The sequence below is a fragment of the Mesoplodon bidens genome (assembly GCF_964165515.1).
Source record: "Mesoplodon bidens genome assembly, chromosome: 18".
Classification (NCBI taxonomy): domain Eukaryota; kingdom Metazoa; phylum Chordata; class Mammalia; order Artiodactyla; family Ziphiidae; genus Mesoplodon; species Mesoplodon bidens.
Window position 1 is genome coordinate 29,884,475 of NC_138175.1, and position 25,594 is coordinate 29,910,068.

At 57.0% G+C, this 25,594-nt stretch overlaps 3 protein-coding genes across 3 annotated transcripts; all 3 read left to right on the forward strand.

The window, feature by feature from the left end:
* The first annotated feature begins 1,432 nt into the window (after positions 1–1,432).
* On the forward strand, positions 1,433–3,303 carry LOC308605460 (metallothionein-1E). The gene is made up of 3 exons (XM_081215500.1): positions 1,433–1,574; positions 2,286–2,351; positions 3,057–3,303. Exons 1-3 carry the CDS (start codon positions 1,547–1,549, stop codon positions 3,146–3,148), a joined length of 186 nt encoding a protein of 61 aa, XP_081071626.1. The 5' UTR covers positions 1,433–1,546; the 3' UTR covers positions 3,149–3,303.
* An 8,175-nt stretch (positions 3,304–11,478) lies between these two features.
* On the forward strand, positions 11,479–18,682 carry LOC308605459 (metallothionein-1E). The gene is made up of 3 exons (XM_081215499.1): positions 11,479–11,620; positions 17,698–17,763; positions 18,469–18,682. Exons 1-3 carry the CDS (start codon positions 11,593–11,595, stop codon positions 18,558–18,560), a joined length of 186 nt encoding a protein of 61 aa, XP_081071625.1. The 5' UTR covers positions 11,479–11,592; the 3' UTR covers positions 18,561–18,682.
* A 2,843-nt stretch (positions 18,683–21,525) lies between these two features.
* On the forward strand, positions 21,526–23,399 carry LOC308605456 (metallothionein-1E-like). Its single transcript, XM_081215496.1, has 3 exons — positions 21,526–21,667; positions 22,381–22,446; positions 23,153–23,399. The coding sequence occupies exons 1-3, from the start codon at positions 21,640–21,642 to the stop codon at positions 23,242–23,244; spliced, it is 186 nt and encodes a 61-aa protein (XP_081071622.1). The 5' UTR covers positions 21,526–21,639; the 3' UTR covers positions 23,245–23,399.
* The last annotated feature ends 2,195 nt before the right edge of the window (positions 23,400–25,594 follow it).

Genomic DNA, 25,594 nt, shown 5'->3' on the forward strand with positions numbered 1-25,594 from the left:
TATCCCTGTGTGGTATTGAGAGTGGCCTAGCTCCTCACTAGGGCTTAATAAACTCTGTCTACTAGGATGCTTCTGTTCACAGTGACTTTACTGGGACACAATCTTGCTGAATTCCAACAAGCTCTTGGGGAAAGGCTCATGGTGTTGCAAGCATGACTCCAGGCTGGAGGTTCAGGTTTGATTGCAAGTTTACTGATCCACTGGCAGGGGGAGTGCGGATGCCCTGCAATAGCCCCCCTAGGATAAAATGCTGCCACACCATTTGGAGAAACACAAAATCAATGCCCATCCTTCCTATCACTTGATCTATATTGAACCAGTAACACAGTGAACCTGCAGGGGCGGGAATGATTGCGCCAGCTACCCAGAGTTTCAGCAACCTGCCTAAGGGCACACAGATCATATTCAGAGGTCTGAAGCTATAGCAAGGCTGTCTCACCTCCTTGCCAAAGGTCGCCGATTAGGAGGTCACTGAAGGCTGAGTCCTGCCTATCATTATTCAGAGCTGGAAGTGTCCTTTCAGACAGTCTAGTTGTGCTTCTGGCTGCAGAGATGGGAGACTAAAGTCCAGAGAGGTCACAGAGCTATGCAGAGGGATGTGACTGCCTGCTCAGTGCCCTTCCCACTGCTGAATACTGAAAGGGAAATAACCACTTTTCATGCTTTGCTCTTTAATGCCAGGTCTGCCCATCACTTACAATGATCCCTTCCACGGGGTGGGATCTCATCCTTTGCGAACCTCCATCCTGGTGCAGGGTGGACTGGCTAGGGTCAGGAAATCCCCTGCCAAGTTTAGGCCAGGAGCACAGGGACAAGTGTGCCCATCCATCCATTCAGTAGTGCAGGAAAGAAGGAAGGATGGGAGGCAGAGGCCTGAGTTGGTCGCGGTGCTCTTACGGAGAAACGTTAGAGAAGCGCTGCCTAAGGACCATCGTGGGGACCAGGACAGGAAATGGTGGGGGAAGAGGGAGTCGGAGGATTGGTGGTGAAGGTCACATCCACCGCCGCTCTCTGCACACAACTCCCAGGATCCAGCCATGCCTGGGACGGGAGCGCGAGACTAGGGTTGCACACGGGCTCCGGAAAGGGGGAACCTGAAGACAACAGCGCGGGGGCCGGTGGTGGGGAAGACAGCGAGGATACAGAGGCTGGGTTGCTGGAAAATCCCGGAACAAGGTGGCTGCCGCCCTCGGGAAAATCGGGAGGGGCGGACAGGGACGCTAGGACACCGCGCACCTCCTGGCAAACAGTCCCTACCGGCCAGCAGGCACCAAAGACGGCTCTCCGTGCGCAGAGCGGACCCACGTACACTGGGAGAATCCTGTCTCGGCCCCAAGGGTTGCTCACAGCCGGGGCCCCGGGCGCTGCGGGCGGGGCGGGCGCAGATCCGCGGGGCGGGCGCAAGGAGGGGGTGGGACCTCTGCGCCCGGGCCGCCTCCTCTGGGTACAAACACTGCAAGCAGGCTCCTAGGCTCCACACGCCTCCCACCAGCTCACGGGCCTCTTGGCCGCTTGCTTTCGACCCCCGGCCTCGCCTTGGCTCCAAATGGACCCCAACTGCTCCTGCCCCACTGGTAAGGAACCCCTGGCTCTGGGCCTTGGATGCCCGCTTCTCAGCCCAGGACACAGTGTCCCTGGGGTTAGATGAGGAAGAAGTTTCAATTTGAGCACAAGTGGACGGCCGCGGTTCACCCAGTGCTTTCTTCCCAGCCAGGGCAGCGACAGCATTTTTTTAATCTATTTTTTGTTTTGTTGTTTGGCTGTTACCACTCAGCTTGTGGGAGCTTAGTTCCCTGACCAGGGACGGAACCCAGACACTAGGAAGTGAGAGCGCTGTCCCCTAACCACTAGATCGCCAGAGATTTCCAGCCTCTATTTTTGAAAGGGGAGTACAGAGGCTCAAGACTGCCTTTGTTGAGGTCACCCAGCAGGTCACGGAATTGCTAGACCCAGGGTTTGGAGGAGGCCTCGGACTTGCCGGGACTGGATGGGAGGAGGGGACACTGCCTCTTTGGGGTTCAGGCCATGGGCCCTGGCCCCCAGCCCCAGTCAGCCTGGGCTGGGTCTGGAGCCTGGGACCTTCCCTGTGGAGTCCCATCAGGAGGGGACCTACTCTCCTTGGACCAGAAGAGACGAGCTGGGGCTTCTCTATCTGCCTGAGTGGACACGAGCTCCCAGGGCTGCGTCCTGACGGAGGAGGAGGGCTCAGGGAGGCATTGCTGACCGTCTGCTGTAGCTCCTGCATCCCTCTCCCTGCTCACTGCTGGCCTTTCCCTTCCTGGCAGGCGGCTCCTGCAGCTGCGCTGGCTCCTGCACCTGCAAGGCCTGCAGATGCACCTCCTGCAAGAAGAGTGAGTGTGCGGGGCCTTCTCTGGCAATGCGGGGTGTGGGCTGAGTGCAAGGAGGGAGCCCAGAGCTCAGCAGGCAGGAGCAGGACAGTGACCAAACTTCCCGGCACCCCCCTCACCAGGAAGGGATTCCCAATCAGAGCTGGAATCACCTTCGACATGACCGAGACCCAGGCGCGCACTAGAGAACAGGGAGACTGAGGCCCAGACGGGTCACCAACCAACAACCTCAGACCTGTCACTAGAACTAGTCCTCCTCCCTCCTGAGTCACGCTTCTGAATCCTCCCAGGGACTGAAGCACTGTAGGGACATGAACGAGTGACCCTGTGTGGCTTCTCGGACCTGGTGCAGCCCCTTCCTGTTGAAGCAGCCCAGAGCCTCCCTATCCCGAGCGGGAGCTGCTCTGTGAGGGGTTTGCCTCCACTTTGATCCTGAGGACTTGGCTCACATCACTGGTGGTGCTGGGGGCCGGCTTTGTCTTGTCCCCAGAGGCCCTGCTCAGTGTCTCTCCAAGGCGCTATGCCCTGTCCTGGGCACAGATGGGGCAGGCGACCTGAACCTAGTGCCTGAGAGCAATTCTCTCAGGACAGAGGACACCGTCGTAAACTCAGGGTCTGGGCCTGAGGGCGGCTGGGCCAGGCCTGCTGTTGGGAAGGGTGGTTGCGGACAACGCGTGGTCCGACTGCACGCTGCCCTTGCCTCCCCAGGCTGCTGCTCCTGCTGCCCCGTGGGCTGCGCCAAGTGTGCCCAGGGCTGCGTCTGCAAAGGGGCCTCGGACAAGTGCAGCTGCTGTGCCTGATGTCGCGGAGAGCCTGCCCCAGGTGTCAACAGGGCAACCAGGACAAACCTGCATTTTACCGTTTTTCATACAAGCGGACCTGACGCTACATTCCTTTTTCTATGAAATATGTGAGTTGTAATAAAAGTTGTTGACTTTATTCTGGCTCTGTCTTCCTTCTTCTGTCTTGAACAAAGAGACGCCGTGCCCATCAGGGCTGGCGTGGGGAACTGGACTGGACGTGCAGAGACCTCGGCTCTGGACCAAAGAGTACCCCCCCCCACCCCCCAAAACCCACGCACACGGAGCGTCTTAGCCCCTTAGGTTAAGTTGAGCTTCAGTTTCTCAGCTCCAAATGAAAGCCTCGCCCGATGACATAGGGCACTGGACACACAGAGGACACGCTCCCTCTATTCCCCTTACGAGTAGGGATTGCAGAGAACGTTGTCCATTTCTCATTGTCCTTCTCTGGGGGCCCCTGCCAAACTCAGTCCTCGGTGATGAGAGCCTGGAAAAGTACCCAGAGGGGATGGAATCCCACACCCCTCTTGTTTGACTTCTACACGCGACTGGCGTCTAAAACACCCTGGAAAGACCTATTTGTATTTTCTGCCACAGTTTTAACCCTGGTCAGTAAAAAGAATCGCTGAGATAAAATAGAAAAGGACACTATATGTGACACCCATTTTTCCCTTCAACACGTCAAATCACCTTCATACGTGGAGGAGCAATTCTGAAAGCTGGACGCTTTCATGTGCTGCACTTACATTGAAGGTGTGCCCGAGTCCTGGGAACGCTTCACAGACGCCCCACTGTGCGGACCACACACGCCTGGAGCAGCTCTGCCCCCTGCCTCCCCACAGGGAACATCAGTCTTGGCTTGCCCAGGGCTACTGACAGGACACTCGCCACCCGTGACAGCTCCCTGCAGGGCCTTGGCTCTGAATCTTCGCAAGTTCCTCCCTAGATCAGGCTGACATCTTCCCTTCCCTCAAATGCAGCCCGTGGCTACTTGACACCCCGATAGTGATTTGAATTTGGTGGGAATTTCCCAGCTGTTTCCCTGAGACTTGCTTTCAGAAGAAGGACCTCATGTGTTCCTCTGCAGAGTGATGGTGGTGCTGCAGTGCGGAGGGCCTGGTGCTGTTTATTAGCAAGAAGCGTGTGCTGAGGGAACAGGTAATATAGTTCAGGTGTTGCGCCCCCTGGCGGTCTGGGGAGGGAACTCCTAGTTGATGGGCACTCGGAGAGAAAGAGGAGACACGTGGCTCAGAAGTCAGGAGCAAGATTGCCCACAGGTGCCCTGTGTGAAGGGGGGCATTTCAGGAGCCGGCCCGTTCTGCGTGCGTGGGTGTTGGTGTCAGGCACTCGGGTTCACAGCCAGCATGCCACTTCCTGACCTGGCAAGTCACTGATACTCTCGGAGATTTCATTTCCTCCTTTCGCTAAAAAAGATTAATTTCAATGAGGGGGAATAAGCCAGATAGTGGCCTGGCTCCTAGCTCGGGCTTCCCGAACGGTGTCCTTTATGATCGCTCTCTCCACACTGACATTTGTGCACAGAGAATCCTTGAGCTCCCAACAAGCTCCTGGAGAAAGGCTCCCTGGTTTGCAAGCAAGCTCATGGTGAGGGCACAGATGGATAGGAACCTTGCTTATCCAGTGCCAGAGGGCGTGGGGATGTTCTCCAACAAGCCCCATGGAACGAGGCACCGCCACAGCATTTGCACAGACTCAGTGAACCTGCAAGGTCTGGAGTGAGGGTGCCAATTGCAGAGAGGTTAAGCAACTTACCCAAGGGCACACAGCCTATACTCAGAGGACTACGCCTACACTACAGCTGTCTCACCTCCCGGCCACAGGGTGCCGGTTATGACATCACTGGAGGCTGAATCCGGCCTCTCCTTTTTCAGGGCTGCAAGGGTCTTCAGAGACAGTCCAGCTGTGCTCCTGGCTGCAGAGGTGGGAGGCTGAAGCCCAGAGAGGTCACAGAGCTGTGCAGAGGGCTCTGACTGCCAGCTCAGGGCTTTCCCACCGCTGCCTCTGTGCCAGGTGTTCCGTGTTCTCACCTTTCATGGGATGACACGGTGTCCGGTTGGGCGGGGGGCTGCAGTCAGCCTGCAGGAGGGCCAGTCCCATCTGTGTCACATGTAGCCCTGTGACATAACCTCTCTCTGGCTCAGTCTCCTCTGCTCTAAAGGGCAAAATAATAGTGTCTGGCTCTCGGGACTACAGAATTGAATACACGCAAAGAAGGTCAGAACCTACCGGGCACTCAGTGAGTCATCCATCGGATCACCGATTCACTTATTTATCTCTTTATTTATTTGTTATCATTAGCCTAGGAGACATTGTCCTCCTTCCAGACACGCAAGCAAGGATGGTGTGTTTAGCTCTGTGCTCTGGGCCGTCCTCATCAACCCTGTGAGCCTGGGACCAGTTCCCCTGAGAGGGTTATCCGGCCTTCCCGCAAAGAGCCGTTGACACTACAGGTAGAAAGCCGTGAGTCACACAGTCGCCGTCCTCCTAACACATACAGAAGGATCCTGCCATTTCTGCTGTCACCTGCATCCGGATTTCCTTACCATTTTCTTTTCAGCGATTTTCCGAAATATGTTATGCCAAAAGAAACCTCTTGAACACTACTGAAGGAGAGAGTCAGAAGGCAGCCACAAAGTCATAAATCCATTCCTATTCCGTCACTCTGGTCGCCCCCAGGATTGAGCTGGACATGGCAGAGACGGGCTGAGGACACAGCTCTGGGCCAAAGGGGAGCTTTCTCACTGACTCCCTCTCTCAGCCGCGAAGCGACAAAAGCACAGAAGCAGGGCACCACTCCCCAGCACCGTGGGCCTGCCTCCGGAGCCTCCTTGTACTGTAGGTAGTTTGGCCTTTGGGAAACGGGCTCCTGACTAGGATCTCCCTTCCCGGTTGGTGTGACAGTTCAAAGAGCAAGAGTGATGAACAAGGCTTGGCCTGGACTCCACGGTGAGTAACTGTCGGGACTACTCAAAGGGAACTATCCACTTGTCTCGCTGCTTTGTTATTTAACGCCAGGTCTGCCTATCACCTACAATGACGCCGTCCCTGGGGAGCATCCCATGATTGGGGAACCTCCACCCTGGCGTGGGGTGGACCGGCTACAGTGAGGAGCCCCCCTGGAAAGTTGAGGCAAAGAAGCCCCCGCGGAAATGAGCCAGGATCCCTCCAGGAAAGGAAGACACAAGTGAGGACGACTAGCGGCTGAAGGCAATGTTCAGCGCGCTGCGGTTCCAGGAGACGGTACCGGAAACATGCTTCCAAAGGACCGTGGTGGGGACCGGGGCTGGCAACGCCTGGGGACACGTGGGCTGGGCGAAACGGTGCTGAGGGTCACATCCGCCTGCCGTCTCTGACACCGCTCCCCGGCTCCAGCCAAGCCAGGGACACGAGCGGGAGGCGGGGGCTGTTCTCAGGCTGCAGGAAACGGCGACCCGCAGGCCGGCGGCGCGGGGCCCGGGGCGGGGAAGACCGCAGGACGCGGGAGCTGGATTCCTGCACAACCCGCCAACAGGGTGGCTGCTCCCGTCGGGCACATTGGGAAGGGGCGGCCAGGGGGCTGGGACACCGCTTACCGCACGGCACCCGGTTCCTCCGCTCCAGCCGGCACCGAAGTGGAATCGTGCGCTCGGCCCCGCCTGTTGCTCACAGCCCGGCCCAGGGCGCTGAGGGCGCTGCGGACGGCGCGGGCGCGGGCGCGGGCGTGGGCGCGGGCGCGGATCCGCGGGGCGCGTGCAAGGCGGGGGCGGGGCCTCTGCGCCCGGGCCGCCTCCTCGGCCTATAACTGAGCCCCCGGGCTCCTCGCTCCCACACGGCCCCCACCGGACCCGTGCAGCCGCTTCGCCCCTTGCTTTGGACCTCGGGCCTCACTTCTCCTCCAGATGGACCCCAAGTGCTCCTGCCCCACTGGTAAGGGAGCCCTGGCTTTGAGCCTTAGGATGCCCCCTTCCCAGGCACAGGACGACAAGGGAGGGTTTTGAGTTTGAGCTCAGGAGGACTCCTGTCACGGGTCCGGGGCTTTCTTGGTAGCCAGGCCCCTGGGAGCATGTCAGTCTCCCTTTGCCTCTCTGTTGACACTGAGGGCACGGAGGCTCCAGGCTGTCCTTCTTGAGGTCACCCAGCTGGTCAGGGGATTGCTAGACCGGGACCCAGTGTTTGGAGGAGGCCTCGGAGCTGCCAGGACTGGATGGGAGGAGGGGACACTGCCTCTTTGGGGTTCAGGCCATGGGCCCTGGCCCCCAGCCCCAGTCAGCCTGGGCTGGGTCTGGAGCCTGGGACCTTCCCTGTGGAGTCCCATCAGGAGGGGACCTACTCTCCTTGGACCAGAAGAGACGAGCTGGGGCTTCTCTATCCGCCTGAGTGGACACGAGCTCCCAGGACTGGGTCCTGACGGAGGAGGAGGGCTCAGGGAGGCATTGCTGACCGTCTGCTGTAGCTCCTGCATCCCTCTCCCTGCTCACTGCTGGCCTTTCCCTTCCTGGCAGGCGGCTCCTGCAGCTGCGCTGGCTCCTGCACCTGCAAGGCCTGCAGATGCACCTCCTGCAAGAAGAGTGAGTGTGCGGGGCCTTCTCTGGGAATGCGGGGTGTGGGCTGAGTGCGAGGAGGGAGCCCAGAGCTCAGCAGGCAGGAGCAGGAGAGAGACCAAACTTCCCGGCACCCCCCTCACCAGGAAGGGATTCCCAATCAGAGCTGGAATCACCTTCGACATGACCGAGACCCAGGCGCGCACTAGAGAACAGGGAGACTGAGGCCCAGACGGGTCACCAACCAACGACCTCAGACCTGTCACTAGAACTAGTCCTCCTGCCTCCTGAGGCACGCTTCTGAATCCTCCCAGGGACTGAAGCACTGTAGGGACATGAGCGAGCGACCGTGTGTGGCTTCTCGGACCTGGTGCAGCCCCTTCCTGTCGAAGCAGCCCAGAGCCTCCCTATCCCGAGCGGGAGCTACTCTGTGAGGGGTTTGCCTCCACTTTGATCCTGAGGACGTGGCTCACATCACTGGTGGTGCTGGGGGCCGGCTTTCTCTTGCCCCAGAGGCCCTGCTCACTGTCTGTCCAAGGCGCTGTGCCCTGTCCTGGGCACAGATGGGGCAGGCGACCTGAACCTAGTGTCTGAGAGCAATTCTCTCAGGACAGAGGACACCGTCGTAAACTCAGGGTCTGGGCCTGAGGGCGGCTGGGGCCAGGCCTGCTGTTGGGAAGGGTGGTTGTGGACAACGCGTGGTCCGACTGCACGCTGCCCTTGCCTCCCCAGGCTGCTGCTCCTGCTGCCCCGTGGGCTGCGCCAAGTGTGCCCAGGGCTGCGTCTGCAAAGGGGCCTCGGACAAGTGCAGCTGCTGTGCCTGATGTCGCGGAGAGCCTGCCCCAGGTGTCAGTGGAGGACCACGGGCCGACCTGTGTTCTTATACAACTCTGACTTGATTGCTACATTCCCTTTCCTATGAAATATGTGAGTTGTAATAAAAGTTGTTGACACTCTTCCGACTCGGCTCTTTTTTCTGTGCATTGGGAATAAGGGCTTTTGTGCCATCCAGGGCTGGTGTAGGAGACTGGATGAGAAGTGCAGAGACTTGGGTACTGGAACAAAATGTGAGTCCCTAACAAACTGAGTGCCTAAGACAAGCCACACTCCCTCACTGGGTTCATCTTCCGTAAAATGGAAGAGCATTAGACCAGATGCTCTAAGGGTGTTGAGCAGATACAAGGTCCCCTCCATTCTCATGGCAAGGGTTCGTGGCATGGCAAGGGTTGGTGACTTCTCAATGCCTCATTTCCCATCCTCTGATTTCCCTGGCTAACTTCACGTCCTCATAGATTTTAGGCTTCATAGACTCGAAAGAAGTTGGAATCACACCTCCAGTTACCTGAATCCCTACCTGGAAGTCTCAAACTCCCTGCACTGAAAGATGTGTGAATTTTCTAGCTGTGGTTTTTATTTTCTAACTTCACAAACCTAAACTTTGGTAAAATAAAATTAAGTGAACTACTAAGAAGAATTTCAAAGGACACAAAATACAAAACCCAATTTTTGATTCAGTAAATTTGAATAAATGTATGAGGATCAGAGTAATACAGGAAAAATTTAAAAAGTAAAAACATGTTTGTTCACCTGAAACTAACACAATATTGTAAATCAGCCATACTTCAATTATTAGAAAAAAACCATGAGTTCATCAAAGGAGTATGTTGAACACGGAAAACACTTTCAAACGCCCCACTGTGTGGATCACCCACACCTGAAGTAGCTCTTCCCACCATCCCCACGGGGAACATCCGTCTCGGCTGGCCCAGTGCCAGTGAGAGGACACCTGCTACCCCTGAGAGCTCCCTGCGGTGAGTTGGCTCTGAATCTTTGGAAGTTCCTTTAGGTCAGGCTGAACGCTGCCTTCAAAATCCAGCCCTTGGCTACTGGAAACCAGCAAAGTGACTAGGAATTTGTAGGTAATGCCCAGCCATTTCCCAACAAGAGGCAGAGTACCTGGAAACTGGTTCCACATGAAGGACTTCATGTCTGCCTGTGCAGGGTAGTGTCAGATTCTGCATTTACAATGTGGTGGTGGTATTTATTAGGAAGGAGTGAGGCGCTGAGTGACCTGTAAATAATGGCGAGAGCTGGTCCTCCTGACAACTTCTGGAGGGATTTGCTATTTGATGGAAAGTCAAAGAGAAAGACGAGTCACGTGGCCCAAGTGTCAGGACCGCACTCACCCACAGGTGTCCTGTGTGAAGAGGGGATTTCAGGAGCCAGCCTGTGCTGGGTGCATGGGTGCTGGTGTCAGGCAGTCTTGGTTCACAGACCACAGTGGCACTTACCAGCCGCGTATCCTAAATGAGTCGCTCGACCTCTCTAAGTCTCCATGTCCTATAAAAAGGAGATGATATCCCTGTGTGGTATTGAGAGTGGCCTAGCTCCTCACTAGGGCTTAATAAACTCTGTCTACTAGGATGCTTCTGTTCACAGTGACTTTACTGGGACACAATCTTGCTGAATTCCAACAAGCTCTTGGGGAAAGGCTCATGGTGTTGCAAGCATGACTCCAGGCTGGAGGTTCAGGTTTGATTGCAAGTTTACTGATCCACTGGCAGGGGGAGTGCGGATGCCCTGCAATAGCCCCCCTAGGATAAAATGCTGCCACACCATTTGGAGAAACACAAAATCAATGCCCACCCTTCCTATCACTTGATCTATATTGAACCAGTAACACAGTGAACCTGCAGGGGCGGGAATGATTGCGCCAGCTACCCAGAGTTTCAGCAACCTGCCTAAGGGCACACAGATCATATTCAGAGGTCTGAAGCTAGAGCAAGGCTGTCTCACCTCCTTGCCAAAGGTGGCCGATTAGGAGGTCACTGAAGGCTGAGTCCTGCCTATCATTATTCAGAGCTGGAAGTGTCCTTTCAGACAGTCTAGTTGTGCTTCTGGCTGCAGAGATGGGAGACTAAAGTCCAGAGAGGTCACAGAGCTATGCAGAGGGATGTGACTGCCTGCTCAGTGCCCTTCCCACTGCTGAATACTGAAAGGGAAATAACCACTTTTCATGCTTTGCTCTTTAATGCCAGGTCTGCCCATCACTTACAATGATCCCTTCCACGGGGTGGGATCTCATCCTTTGGGAACCTCCATCCTGGTGCAGGGTGGACTGGCTAGGGTCAGGAAATCCCCTGCCAAGTTTAGGCCAGGAGCACAGGGACAAGTGTGCCCATCCATCCATTCAGCAGTGCAGAAAAGAAGGAAGGATGGGAGGCAGAGGCCTGAGTTGGTCGCGGTGCTCTTACGGAGAAACGTTAGAGAAGCGCTGCCTAAGGACCATCGTGGGGACCAGGACAGGAAATGGTGGGGGAAGAGGGAGTCGGAGGATTGGTGGTGAAGGTCACATCCACCGCCGCTCTCTGCACACAACTCCCAGGATCCAGCCATGCCTGGGACGGGAGCGCGAGACTAGGGTTGCACACGGGCTCCGGAAAGGGGGAACCTGAAGACAACAGCGCGGGGGCCGGTGGTGGGGAAGACAGCGAGGATACAGAGGCTGGGTTGCTGGAAAATCCCGGAACAAGGTGGCTGCCGCCCTCGGGAAAATCGGGAGGGGCGGACAGGGACGCTAGGACACCGCGCACCTCCTGGCAAACAGTCCCTACCGGCCAGCAGGCACCAAAGACGGCTCTCCGTGCGCAGAGCGGACCCACGTACACTGGGAGAATCCTGTCTCGGCCCCAAGGGTTGCTCACAGCCGGGGCCCCGGGCGCTGCGGGCGGGGCGGGCGCAGATCCGCGGGGCGGGCGCAAGGAGGGGGTGGGACCTCTGCGCCCGGGCCGCCTCCTCTGGGTACAAACACTGCAAGCAGGCTCCTAGGCTCCACACGCCTCCCACCAGCTCACGGGCCTCTTGGCCGCTTGCTTTCGACCCCCGGCCTCGCCTTGGCTCCAAATGGACCCCAACTGCTCCTGCCCCACTGGTAAGGAACCCCTGGCTCTGGGCCTTGGATGCCCGCTTCTCAGCCCAGGACACACTGTCCCTGGGGTTAGATGAGGAAGAAGTTTCAATTTGAGCACAAGTGGACGGCCGCGGTTCACCCAGTGCTTTCTTCCCAGCCAGGGCAGCAACAGCATTTTTTTAATCTATTTTTTGTTTTGTTGTTTGGCTGTACCACTCAGCTTGTGGGAGCTTAGTTCCCTGACCAGGGACGGAACCCAGACACTAGGAAGTGAGAGCGCTGTCCCCTAACCACTAGATCGCCAGAGATTTCCAGCCTCTATTTTTGAAAGGGGAGTACAGAGGCTCAAGACTGCCTTTGTTGAGGTCACCCAGCAGGTCAGGGGATTGCTAGACCGGGACCCAGTGTTTGGAGGAGGCCTCGGAGCTGCCAGGACTGGATGGGAGGAGGGGACACTGCCTCTTTGGGGTTCAGGCCATGGGCCCTGGCCCCCAGCCCCAGTCAGCCTGGGCTGGGTCTGGAGCCTGGGACCTTCCCTGTGGAGTCCCATCAGGAGGGGACCTACTCTCCTTGGACCAGAAGAGACGAGCTGGGGCTTCTCTATCCGCCTGAGTGGACACGAGCTCCCAGGACTGGGTCCTGACGGAGGAGGGCTCAGGGAGGCATTGCTGACCGTCTGCTGTAGCTCCTGCATCCCTCTCCCTGCTCACTGCTGGCCTTTCCCTTCCTGGCAGGCGGCTCCTGCAGCTGCGCTGGCTCCTGCACCTGCAAGGCCTGCAGATGCACCTCCTGCAAGAAGAGTGAGTGTGCGGGGCCTTCTCTGGCAATGCGGGGTGTGGGCTGAGTGCGAGGAGGGAGCCCAGAGCTCAGCAGGCAGGAGCAGGACAGTGACCAAACTTCCCGGCACCCCCCTCACCAGGAAGGGACTCCCAATCAGAGCTGGAATCACCTTCGACATGACCGAGACCCAGGCGCGCACTAGAGAACAGGGAGACTGAGGCCCAGACGGGTCACCAACCAACGACCTCAGACCTGTCACTAGAACTAGTCCTCCTCCCTCCTGAGTCACGCTTCTGAATCCTCCCAGGGACTGAAGCACTGTAGGGACATGAGCAAGCGACCGTGTGTGGCTTCTCGGACCTGGTGCAGCCCCTTCCTGTCGAAGCAGCCCAGAGCCTCCCTATCCCGAGCGGGAGCTGCTCTGTGAGGGGTTTGCCTCCACTTTGATCCTGAGGACTTGGCTCACATCACTGGTGGTGCTGGGGGCTGGCTTTGTCTTGTCCCCAGAGGCCCTGCTCAGTGTCTCTCCAAGGCGCTGTGCCCTGTCCTGGGCACAGATGGGGCAGGCAACCTGAACCTAGTGCCTGAGAGCAATTCTCTCAGGACAGAGGACACCATCGTAAACTCAGGGTCTGGGCCTGAGGGCGGCTGGGGCCAGGCCTGGTGTTGGGAAGGGTGGTTGTGGACAACGCGTGGTCCGACTGCACGCTGCCCTTGCCTCCCCAGGCTGCTGCTCCTGCTGCCCCGTGGGCTGCGCCAAGTGTGCCCAGGGCTGCGTCTGCAAAGGGGCCTCGGACAAGTGCAGCTGCTGTGCCTGATGTCGCGGAGAGCCTGCCCCAGGTGTCAACAGGGCAACCAGGACAAACCTGCATTTTACCGTTTTTCATACAAGCGGACCTGACGCTACATTCCTTTTTCTATGAAATATGTGAGTTGTAATAAAAGTTGTTGACTTTATTCTGGCTCTGTCTTCCTTCTTCTGTCTTGAACAAAGAGACGCCGTGCCCATCAGGGCTGGCGTGGGGAACTGGACTGGACGTGCAGAGACCTCGGCTCTGGACCAAAGAGTACCCCCCCACCCCCCAAAACCCACGCACACGGAGCGTCTTAGCCCCTTAGGTTAAGTTGAGCTTCAGTTTCTCAGCTCCAAATGAAAGCCTCGCCCGATGACATAGGGCGCTGGACACACAGAGGACACACTCCCTCTATTCCCCTTACGAGTAGGGATTGCAGAGAACGTTGTCCATTTCTCATTTTCCTTCTCTGGGGGCCCCTGCCAAACTCAGTCCTCGGTGATGAGAGCCTGGAAAAGTACCCAGAGGGGATGGAATCCCACACCCCTCTTGTTTGACTTCTACACGCGACTGGCGTCTAAAACACCCTGGAAAGACCTATTTGTATTTTCTGCCACAGTTTTAACCCTGGTCAGTAAAAAGAATCGCTGAGATAAAATAGAAAAGGACACTATATGTGACACCCATTTTTCCCTTCAACACGTCAAATCACCTTCATACGTGGAGGAGCAATTCTGAAAGCTGGACGCTTTCATATGCTGCACTTACATTGAAGGTGTGCCCGAGTCCTGGGAACGCTTCACAGACGCCCCACTGTGCGGACCACACACGCCTGGAGCAGCTCTGCCCCCTGCCTCCCCACAGGGAACATCAGTCTTGGCTTGCCCAGGGCTACTGACAGGACACTCGCCACCCGTGACAGCTCCCTGCAGGGCCTTGGCTCTGAATCTTCGCAAGTTCCTCCCTAGATCAGGCTGACATCTTCCCTTCCCTCAAATGCAGCCCGTGGCTACTTGACACCCCGATAGTGATTTGAATTTGGTGGGAATTTCCCAGCTGTTTCCCTGAGACTTGCTTTCAGAAGAAGGACCTCATGTGTTCCTCTGCAGAGTGATGGTGGTGCTGCAGTGCGGAGGGCCTGGTGCTGTTTATTAGCAAGAAGCGTGTGCTGAGGGAACAGGTAATATAGTTCAGGTGTTGCGCCCCCTGGCGGTCTGGGGAGGGAACTCCTAGTTGATGGGCACTCGGAGAGAAAGAGGAGACACGTGGCTCAGAAGTCAGGAGCAAGATTGCCCACAGGTGCCCTGTGTCAAGGGGGGCATTTCAGGAGCCGGCCCGTTCTGCGTGCGTGGGTGTTGGTGTCAGGCACTCGGGTTCACAGCCAGCATGCCACTTCCTGACCTGGCAAGTCACTGATACTCTCGGAGATTTCATTTCCTCCTTTCGCTAAAAAAGATTAATTTCAATGAGGGGGAATAAGCCAGATAGTGGCCTGGCTCCTAGCTCGGGCTTCCCGAACGGTGTCCTTTATGATCGCTCTCTCCACACTGACATTTGTGCACAGAGAATCCTTGAGCTCCCAACAAGCTCCTGGAGAAAGGCTCCCTGGTTTGCAAGCAAGCTCATGGTGAGGGCACAGATGGATAGGAACCTTGCTTATCCAGTGCCAGAGGGCGTGGGGATGTTCTCCAACAAGCCCCATGGAACGAGGCACCGCCACAGCATTTGCACAGACTCAGTGAACCTGCAAGGTCTGGAGTGAGGGTGCCAATTGCAGAGAGGTTAAGCAACTTACCCAAGGGCACACAGCCTATACTCAGAGGACTACGCCTACACTACAGCTGTCTCACCTCCCGGCCACAGGGTGCCGGTTATGACATCACTGGAGGCTGAATCCGGCCTCTCCTTTTTCAGGGCTGCAAGGGTCTTCGGAGACAGTCCAGCTGTGCTCCTGGCTGCAGAGGTGGGAGGCTGAAGCCCAGAGAGGTCACAGAGCTGTGCAGAGGGCTCTGACTGCCAGCTCAGGGCTTTCCCACCGCTGCCTCTGTGCCAGGTGTTCCGTGTTCTCACCTTTCATGGGATGACACGGTGTCCGGTTGGGCGGGGGGCTGCAGTCAGCCTGCAGGAGGGCCAGTCCCATCTGTGTCACATGTAGCCCTGTGACATAACCTCTCTCTGGCTCAGTCTCCTCTGCTCTAAAGGGCAAAATAATAGTGTCTGGCTCTCGGGAGTACAGAATTGAATACACGCAAAGAAGATCAGAACCTACCGGGCACTCAGTGAGTCATCCATCGGATCACCGATTCACTTATTTATCTCTTTATTTATTTGTTATCATTAGCCTAGGAGACATTGTCCTCCTTCCAGACACGCAAGCAAGGATGGTGTGTTTAGCTCTGTGCTCTGGGCCGTCCTCATCAACCCTGTGAGCCTGGGACCAGTTCCCCTGAGAGGGTTATCCGGCCTTCCCGCAAAGAGCCGTTGACACTACAGGTAGAAAGCCGTGAGTCACACAGTCGCCGTCCTCCTAACACATACAGAAGGATCCTGCCATTTCTGCTGTCACCTGCATCCGGATTTCCTTACCATTTTCTTTTCAGCGATTTTCCGAAATATGTTATGCCAAAAGAAACCTCTTGAACACTACTGAAGGAGAGAGTCAGAAGGCAGCCACAAAGTCATAAATCCATTCCTATTCCGTCACTCTGGTCGCCCCCAGGATTGAGCTGGACATGGCAGAGACGGGCTGAGGACACAGCTCTGGGCCAAAGGGGAGCTTTCTCACTGACTCCCTCTCTCAGCCGCGAAGCGACAAAAGCACAGAAGCAGGGCACCACTCCCCAGCACCGTGGGCCTGCCTCCGGAGCCTCCTTGTACTGTAGGTAGTTTGGCCTTTGGGAAACGGGCTCCTGACTAGGATCTCCCTTCCCGGTTGGTGTGACAGTTCAAAGAGCAAGAGTGATGAACAAGGCTTGGCCTGGACTCCACGGTGAGTAACTGTCGGGACTACTCAAAGGGAACTATCCACTTGTCTCGCTGCTTTGTTATTTAACGCCAGGTCTGCCTATCACCTACAATGACGCCGTCCCTGGGGAGCATCCCATGATTGGGGAACCTCCACCCTGGCGTGGGGTGGACCGGCTACAGTGAGGAGCCCCCCTGGAAAGTTGAGGCAAAGAAGCCCCCGCGGAAATGAGCCAGGATCCCTCCAGGAAAGGAAGACACAAGTGAGGACGACTAGCGGCTGAAGGCAATGTTCAGCGCGCTGCGGTTCCAGGAGACGGTACCGGAAACATGCTTCCAAAGGACCGTGGTGGGGACCGGGGCTGGCAACGCCTGGGGACACGTGGGCTGGGCGAAACGGTGCTGAGGGTCACATCCGCCTGCCGTCTCTGACACCGCTCCCCGGCTCCAGCCAAGCCAGGGACACGAGCGGGAGGCGGGGGCTGTTCTCAGGCTGCAGGAAACGGCGACCCGCAGGCCGGCGGCGCGGGGCCCGGGGCGGGGAAGACCGCAGGACGCGGGAGCTGGATTCCTGCACAACCCGCCAACAGGGTGGCTGCTCCCGTCGGGCACATTGGGAAGGGGCGGCCAGGGGGCTGGGACACCGCTTACCGCACGGCACCCGGTTCCTCCGCTCCAGCCGGCACCGAAGTGGAATCGTGCGCTCGGCCCCGCCTGTTGCTCACAGCCCGGCCCAGGGCGCTGAGGGCGCTGCGGACGGCGCGGGCGCGGGCGCGGGCGTGGGCGCGGGCGCGGATCCGCGGGGCGCGTGCAAGGCGGGGGCGGGGCCTCTGCGCCCGGGCCGCCTCCTCGGCCTATAACTGAGCCCCCGGGCTCCTCGCTCCCACACGGCCCCCACCGGACCCGTGCAGCCGCTTCGCCCCTTGCTTTGGACCTCGGGCCTCACTTCTCCTCCAGATGGACCCCAAGTGCTCCTGCCCCACTGGTAAGGGAGCCCTGGCTTTGAGCCTTAGGATGCCCCCTTCCCAGGCACAGGACGACAAGGGAGGGTTTTGAGTTTGAGCTCAGGAGGACTCCTGTCACGGGTCCGGGGCTTTCTTGGTAGCCAGGCCCCTGGGAGCATGTCAGTCTCCCTTTGCCTCTCTGTTGACACTGAGGGCACGGAGGCTCCAGGCTGTCCTTCTTGAGGTCACCCAGCTGGTCAGGGGATTGCTAGACCGGGACCCAGTGTTTGGAGGAGGCCTCGGAGCTGCCAGGACTGGATGGGAGGAGGGGACACTGCCTCTTTGGGGTTCAGGCCATGGGCCCTGGCCCCCAGCCCCAGTCAGCCTGGGCTGGGTCTGGAGCCTGGGACCTTCCCTGTGGAGTCCCATCAGGAGGGGACCCACTCTCCTTGGACCAGAAGAGACGAGCTGGGGCTTCTCTATCCGCCTGAGTGGACACGAGCTCCCAGGACTGGGTCCTGACGGAGGAGGAGGGCTCAGGGAGGCATTGCTGACCGTCTGCTGTAGCTCCTGCATCCCTCTCCCTGCTCACTGCTGGCCTTTCCCTTCCTGGCAGGCGGCTCCTGCAGCTGCGCTGGCTCCTGCACCTGCAAGGCCTGCAGATGCACCTCCTGCAAGAAGAGTGAGTGTGCGGGGCCTTCTCTGGGAATGCGGGGTGTGGGCTGAGTGCGAGGAGGGAGCCCAGAGCTCAGCAGGCAGGAGCAGGAGAGAGACCAAACTTCCCGGCACCCCCCTCACCAGGAAGGGATTCCCAATCAGAGCTGGAATCACCTTCGACATGACCGAGACCCAGGCGCGCACTAGAGAACAGGGAGACTGAGGCCCAGACGGGTCACCAACCAACGACCTCAGACCTGTCACTAGAACTAGTCCTCCTGCCTCCTGAGGCACGCTTCTGAATCCTCCCAGGGACTGAAGCACTGTAGGGACATGAGCGAGCGACCGTGTGTGGCTTCTCGGACCTGGTGCAGCCCCTTCCTGTCGAAGCAGCCCAGAGCCTCCCTATCCCGAGCGGGAGCTACTCTGTGAGGGGTTTGCCTCCACTTTGATCCTGAGGACGTGGCTCACATCACTGGTGGTGCTGGGGGCCGGCTTTCTCTTGCCCCAGAGGCCCTGCTCACTGTCTGTCCAAGGCGCTGTGCCCTGTCCTGGGCACAGATGGGGCAGGCGACCTGAACCTAGTGTCTGAGAGCAATTCTCTCAGGACAGAGGACACCGTCGTAAACTCAGGGTCTGGGCCTGAGGGCGGCTGGGGCCAGGCCTGCTGTTGGGAAGGGTGGTTGTGGACAACGCGTGGTCCGACTGCACGCTGCCCTTGCCTCCCCAGGCTGCTGCTCCTGCTGCCCCGTGGGCTGCGCCAAGTGTGCCCAGGGCTGCGTCTGCAAAGGGGCCTCGGACAAGTGCAGCTGCTGTGCCTGATGTCGCGGAGAGCCTGCCCCAGGTGTCAGTGGAGGACCACGGGCCGACCTGTGTTCTTATACAACTCTGACTTGATTGCTACATTCCCTTTCCTATGAAATATGTGAGTTGTAATAAAAGTTGTTGACACTCTTCCGACTCGGCTCTTTTTTCTGTGCATTGGGAATAAGGGCTTTTGTGCCATCCAGGGCTGGTGTAGGAGACTGGATGAGAAGTGCAGAGACTTGGGTACTGGAACAAAATGTGAGTCCCTAACAAACTGAGTGCCTAAGACAAGCCACACTCCCTCACTGGGTTCATCTTCCGTAAAATGGAAGAGCATTAGACCAGATGCTCTAAGGGTGTTGAGCAGATACAAGGTCCCCTCCATTCTCATGGCAAGGGTTCGTGGCATGGCAAGGGTTGGTGACTTCTCAATGCCTCATTTCCCATCCTCTGATTTCCCTGGCTAACTTCACGTCCTCATAGATTTTAGGCTTCATAGACTCGAAAGAAGTTGGAATCACACCTCCAGTTACCTGAATCCCTACCTGGAAGTCTCAAACTCCCTGCACTGAAAGATGTGTGAATTTTCTAGCTGTGGTTTTTATTTTCTAACTTCACAAACCTAAACTTTGGTAAAATAAAATTAAGTGAACTACTAAGAAGAATTTCAAAGGACACAAAATACAAAACCCAATTTTTGATTCAGTAAATTTGAATAAATGTATGAGGATCAGAGTAATACAGGAAAAATTTAAAAAGTAAAAACATGTTTGTTCACCTGAAACTAACACAATATTGTAAATCAGCCATACTTCAATTATTAGAAAAAAACCATGAGTTCATCAAAGGAGTATGTTGAACACGGAAAACACTTTCAAACGCCCCACTGTGTGGATCACCCACACCTGAAGTAGCTCTTCCCACCATCCCCACGGGGAACATCCGTCTCGGCTGGCCCAGTGCCAGTGAGAGGACACCTGCTACCCCTGAGAGCTCCCTGCGGTGAGTTGGCTCTGAATCTTTGGAAGTTCCTTTAGGTCAGGCTGAACGCTGCCTTCAAAATCCAGCCCTTGGCTACTGGAAACCAGCAAAGTGACTAGGAATTTGTAGGTAATGCCCAGCCATTTCCCAACAAGAGGCAGAGTACCTGGAAACTGGTTCCACATGAAGGACTTCATGTCTGCCTGTGCAGGGTAGTGTCAGATTCTGCATTTACAACGTGGTGGTGGTATTTATTAGGAAGGAGTGAGGCGCTGAGTGACCTGTAAATAATGGCGAGAGCTGGTCCTCCTGACAACTTCTGGAGGGATTTGCTATTTGATGGAAAGTCAAAGAGAAAGACGAGTCACGTGGCCCAAGTGTCAGGACCGCACTCACCCACAGGTGTCCTGTGTGAAGAGGGGATTTCAGGAGCCAGCCTGTGCTGGGTGCATGGGTGCTGGTGTCAGGCAGTCTTGGTTCACAGACCACAGTGGCACTTACCAGCCGCGTATCCTAAATGAGTCGCTCGACCTCTCTAAGTCTCCATGTCCTATAAAAAGGAGATGATATCCCTGTGTGGTATTGAGAGTGGCCTAGCTCCTCACTAGGGCTTAATAAACTCTGTCTACTAGGATGCTTCTGTTCACAGTGACTTTACTGGGACACAATCTTGCTGAATTCCAACAAGCTCTTGGGGAAAGGCTCATGGTGTTGCAAGCATGACTCCAGGCTGGAGGTTCAGGTTTGATTGCAAGTTTACTGATCCACTGGCAGGGGGAGTGCGGATGCCCTGCAATAGCCCCCCTAGGATAAAATGCTGCCACACCATTTGGAGAAACACAAAATCAATGCCCACCCTTCCTATCACTTGATCTATATTGAACCAGTAACACAGTGAACCTGCAGGGGCGGGAATGATTGCGCCAGCTACCCAGAGTTTCAGCAACCTGCCTAAGGGCACACAGATCATATTCAGAGGTCTGAAGCTAGAGCAAGGCTGTCTCACCTCCTTGCCAAAGGTGGCCGATTAGGAGGTCACTGAAGGCTGAGTCCTGCCTATCATTATTCAGAGCTGGAAGTGTCCTTTCAGACAGTCTAGTTGTGCTTCTGGCTGCAGAGATGGGAGACTAAAGTCCAGAGAGGTCACAGAGCTATGCAGAGGGATGTGACTGCCTGCTCAGTGCCCTTCCCACTGCTGAATACTGAAAGGGAAATAACCACTTTTCATGCTTTGCTCTTTAATGCCAGGTCTGCCCATCACTTACAATGATCCCTTCCACGGGGTGGGATCTCATCCTTTGGGAACCTCCATCCTGGTGCAGGGTGGACTGGCTAGGGTCAGGAAATCCCCTGCCAAGTTTAGGCCAGGAGCACAGGGACAAGTGTGCCCATCCATCCATTCAGCAGTGCAGAAAAGAAGGAAGGATGGGAGGCAGAGGCCTGAGTTGGTCGCGGTGCTCTTACGGAGAAACGTTAGAGAAGCGCTGCCTAAGGACCATCGTGGGGACCAGGACAGGAAATGGTGGGGGAAGAGGGAGTCGGAGGATTGGTGGTGAAGGTCACATCCACCGCCGCTCTCTGCACACAACTCCCAGGATCCAGCCATGCCTGGGACGGGAGCGCGAGACTAGGGTTGCACACGGGCTCCGGAAAGGGGGAACCTGAAGACAACAGCGCGGGGGCCGGTGGTGGGGAAGACAGCGAGGATACAGAGGCTGGGTTGCTGGAAAATCCCGGAACAAGGTGGCTGCCGCCCTCGGGAAAATCGGGAGGGGCGGACAGGGAGGCTAGGACACCGCGCACCTCCTGGCAAACAGTCCCTACCGGCCAGCAGGCACCAAAGACGGCTCTCCGTGCGCAGAGCGGACCCACGTACACTGGGAGAATCCTGTCTCGGCCCCAAGGGTTGCTCACAGCCGGGGCCCCGGGCGCTGCGGGCGGGGCGGGCGCAGATCCGCGGGGCGGGCGCAAGGAGGGGGTGGGACCTCTGCGCCCGGGCCGCCTCCTCTGGGTACAAACACTGCAAGCAGGCTCCTAGGCTCCACACGCCTCCCACCAGCTCACGGGCCTCTTGGCCGCTTGCTTTCGACCCCCGGCCTCGCCTTGGCTCCAAATGGACCCCAACTGCTCCTGCCCCACTGGTAAGGAACCCCTGGCTCTGGGCCTTGGATGCCCGCTTCTCAGCCCAGGACACACTGTCCCTGGGGTTAGATGAGGAAGAAGTTTCAATTTGAGCACAAGTGGACGGCCGCGGTTCACCCAGTGCTTTCTTCCCAGCCAGGGCAGCAACAGCATTTTTTTAATCTATTTTTTGTTTTGTTGTTTGGCTGTACCACTCAGCTTGTGGGAGCTTAGTTCCCTGACCAGGGACGGAACCCAGACACTAGGAAGTGAGAGCGCTGTCCCCTAACCACTAGATCGCCAGAGATTTCCAGCCTCTATTTTTGAAAGGGGAGTACAGAGGCTCAAGACTGCCTTTGTTGAGGTCACCCAGCAGGTCAGGGGATTGCTAGACCGGGACCCAGTATTTGGAGGAGGCCTCGGAGCTGCCAGGACTGGATGGGAGGAGGGGACACTGCCTCTTTGGGGTTCAGGCCATGGGCCCTGGCCCCCAGCCCCAGTCAGCCTGGGCTGGGTCTGGAGCCTGGGACCTTCCCTGTGGAGTCCCATCAGGAGGGGACCTACTCTCCTTGGACCAGAAGAGACGAGCTGGGGCTTCTCTATCCGCCTGAGTGGACACGAGCTCCCAGGACTGGGTCCTGGCGGAGGAGGGCTCAGGGAGGCATTGCTGACCGTCTGCTGTAGCTCCTGCATCCCTCTCCCTGCTCACTGCTGGCCTTTCCCTTCCTGGCAGGCGGCTCCTGCAGCTGCGCTGGCTCCTGCACCTGCAAGACCTGCAGATGCACCTCCTGCAAGAAGAGTGAGTGTGCGGGGCCTTCTCTGGCAATGCGGGGTGTGGGCTGAGTGCGAGGAGGGAGCCCAGAGCTCAGCAGGCAGGAGCAGGACAGTGACCAAACTTCCCGGCACCCCCCTCACCAGGAAGGGACTCCCAATCAGAGCTGGAATCACCTTCGACATGACCGAGACCCAGGCGCGCACTAGAGAACAGGGAGACTGAGGCCCAGACGGGTCACCAACCAACGACCTCAGACCTGTCACTAGAACTAGTCCTCCTCCCTCCTGAGTCACGCTTCTGAATCCTCCCAGGGACTGAAGCACTGTAGGGACATGAGCAAGCGACCGTGTGTGGCTTCTCGGACCTGGTGCAGCCCCTTCCTGTCGAAGCAGCCCAGAGCCTCCCTATCCCGAGCGGGAGCTGCTCTGTGAGGGGTTTGCCTCCACTTTGATCCTGAGGACTTGGCTCACATCACTGGTGGTGCTGGGGGCTGGCTTTGTCTTGTCCCCAGAGGCCCTGCTCAGTGTCTCTCCAAGGCGCTGTGCCCTGTCCTGGGCACAGATGGGGCAGGCAACCTGAACCTAGTGCCTGAGAGCAATTCTCTCAGGACAGAGGACACCATCGTAAACTCAGGGTCTGGGCCTGAGGGCGGCTGGGGCCAGGCCTGGTGTTGGGAAGGGTGGTTGTGGACAACGCGTGGTCCGACTGCACGCTGCCCTTGCCTCCCCAGGCTGCTGCTCCTGCTGCCCCGTGGGCTGCGCCAAGTGTGCCCAGGGCTGCGTCTGCAAAGGGGCCTCGGACAAGTGCAGCTGCTGTGCCTGATGTCGCGGAGAGCCTGCCCCAGGTGTCAACAGGGCAACCAGGACAAACCTGCATTTTACCGTTTTTCATACAAGCGGACCTGACGCTACATTCCTTTTTCTATGAAATATGTGAGTTGTAATAAAAGTTGTTGACTTTATTCTGGCTCTGTCTTCCTTCTTCTGTCTTGAACAAAGAGACGCCGTGCCCATCAGGGCTGGCGTGGGGAACTGGACTGGACGTGCAGAGACCTCGGCTCTGGACCAAAGAGTACCCCCCCACCCCCCAAAACCCACGCACACGGAGCGTCTTAGCCCCTTAGGTTAAGTTGAGCTTCAGTTTCTCAGCTCCAAATGAAAGCCTCGCCCGATGACATAGGGCGCTGGACACACAGAGGACACACTCCCTCTATTCCCCTTACGAGTAGGGATTGCAGAGAACGTTGTCCATTTCTCATTTTCCTTCTCTGGGGGCCCCTGCCAAACTCAGTCCTCGGTGATGAGAGCCTGGAAAAGTACCCAGAGGGGATGGAATCCCACACCCCTCTTGTTTGACTTCTACACGCGACTGGCGTCTAAAACACCCTGGAAAGACCTATTTGTATTTTCTGCCACAGTTTTAACCCTGGTCAGTAAAAAGAATCGCTGAGATAAAATAGAAAAGGACACTATATGTGACACCCATTTTTCCCTTCAACACGTCAAATCACCTTCATACGTGGAGGAGCAATTCTGAAAGCTGGACGCTTTCATATGCTGCACTTACATTGAAGGTGTGCCCGAGTCCTGGGAACGCTTCACAGACGCCCCACTGTGCGGACCACACACGCCTGGAGCAGCTCTGCCCCCTGCCTCCCCACAGGGAACATCAGTCTTGGCTTGCCCAGGGCTACTGACAGGACACTCGCCACCCGTGACAGCTCCCTGCAGGGCCTTGGCTCTGAATCTTCGCAAGTTCCTCCCTAGATCAGGCTGACATCTTCCCTTCCCTCAAATGCAGCCCGTGGCTACTTGACACCCCGATAGTGATTTGAATTTGGTGGGAATTTCCCAGCTGTTTCCCTGAGACTTGCTTTCAGAAGAAGGACCTCATGTGTTCCTCTGCAGAGTGATGGTGGTGCTGCAGTGCGGAGGGCCTGGTGCTGTTTATTAGCAAGAAGCGTGTGCTGAGGGAACAGGTAATATAGTTCAGGTGTTGCGCCCCCTGGCGGTCTGGGGAGGGAACTCCTAGTTGATGGGCACTCGGAGAGAAAGAGGAGACACGTGGCTCAGAAGTCAGGAGCAAGATTGCCCACAGGTGCCCTGTGTCAAGGGGGGCATTTCAGGAGCCGGCCCGTTCTGCGTGCGTGGGTGTTGGTGTCAGGCACTCGGGTTCACAGCCAGCATGCCACTTCCTGACCTGGCAAGTCACTGATACTCTCGGAGATTTCATTTCCTCCTTTCGCTAAAAAAGATTAATTTCAATGAGGGGGAATAAGCCAGATAGTGGCCTGGCTCCTAGCTCGGGCTTCCCGAACGGTGTCCTTTATGATCGCTCTCTCCACACTGACATTTGTGCACAGAGAATCCTTGAGCTCCCAACAAGCTCCTGGAGAAAGGCTCCCTGGTTTGCAAGCAAGCTCATGGTGAGGGCACAGATGGATAGGAACCTTGCTTATCCAGTGCCAGAGGGCGTGGGGATGTTCTCCAACAAGCCCCATGGAACGAGGCACCGCCACAGCATTTGCACAGACTCAGTGAACCTGCAAGGTCTGGAGTGAGGGTGCCAATTGCAGAGAGGTTAAGCAACTTACCCAAGGGCACACAGCCTATACTCAGAGGACTACGCCTACACTACAGCTGTCTCACCTCCTGGCCACAGGGTGCCGGTTATGACATCACTGGAGGCTGAATCCGGCCTCTCCTTTTTCAGGGCTGCAAGGGTCTTCGGAGACAGTCCAGCTGTGCTCCTGGCTGCAGAGGTGGGAGGCTGAAGCCCAGAGAGGTCACAGAGCTGTGCAGAGGGCTCTGACTGCCAGCTCAGGGCTTTCCCACCGCTGCCTCTGTGCCAGGTGTTCCGTGTTCTCACCTTTCATGGGATGACATGGTGTCCGGTTGGGCGGGGGGCTGCAGTCAGCCTGCAGGAGGGCCAGTCCCATCTGTGTCACATGTAGCCCTGTGACATAACCTCTCTCTGGCTCAGTCTCCTCTGCTCTAAAGGGCAAAATAATAGTGTCTGGCTCTCGGGAGTACAGAATTGAATACACGCAAAGAAGATCAGAACCTACTGGGCACTCAGTGAGTAATCCATCGGATCACCGATTCACTTATTTATCTCTTTATTTATTTGTTATCATTAGCCTAGGAGACATTGTCCTCCTTCCAGACACGCA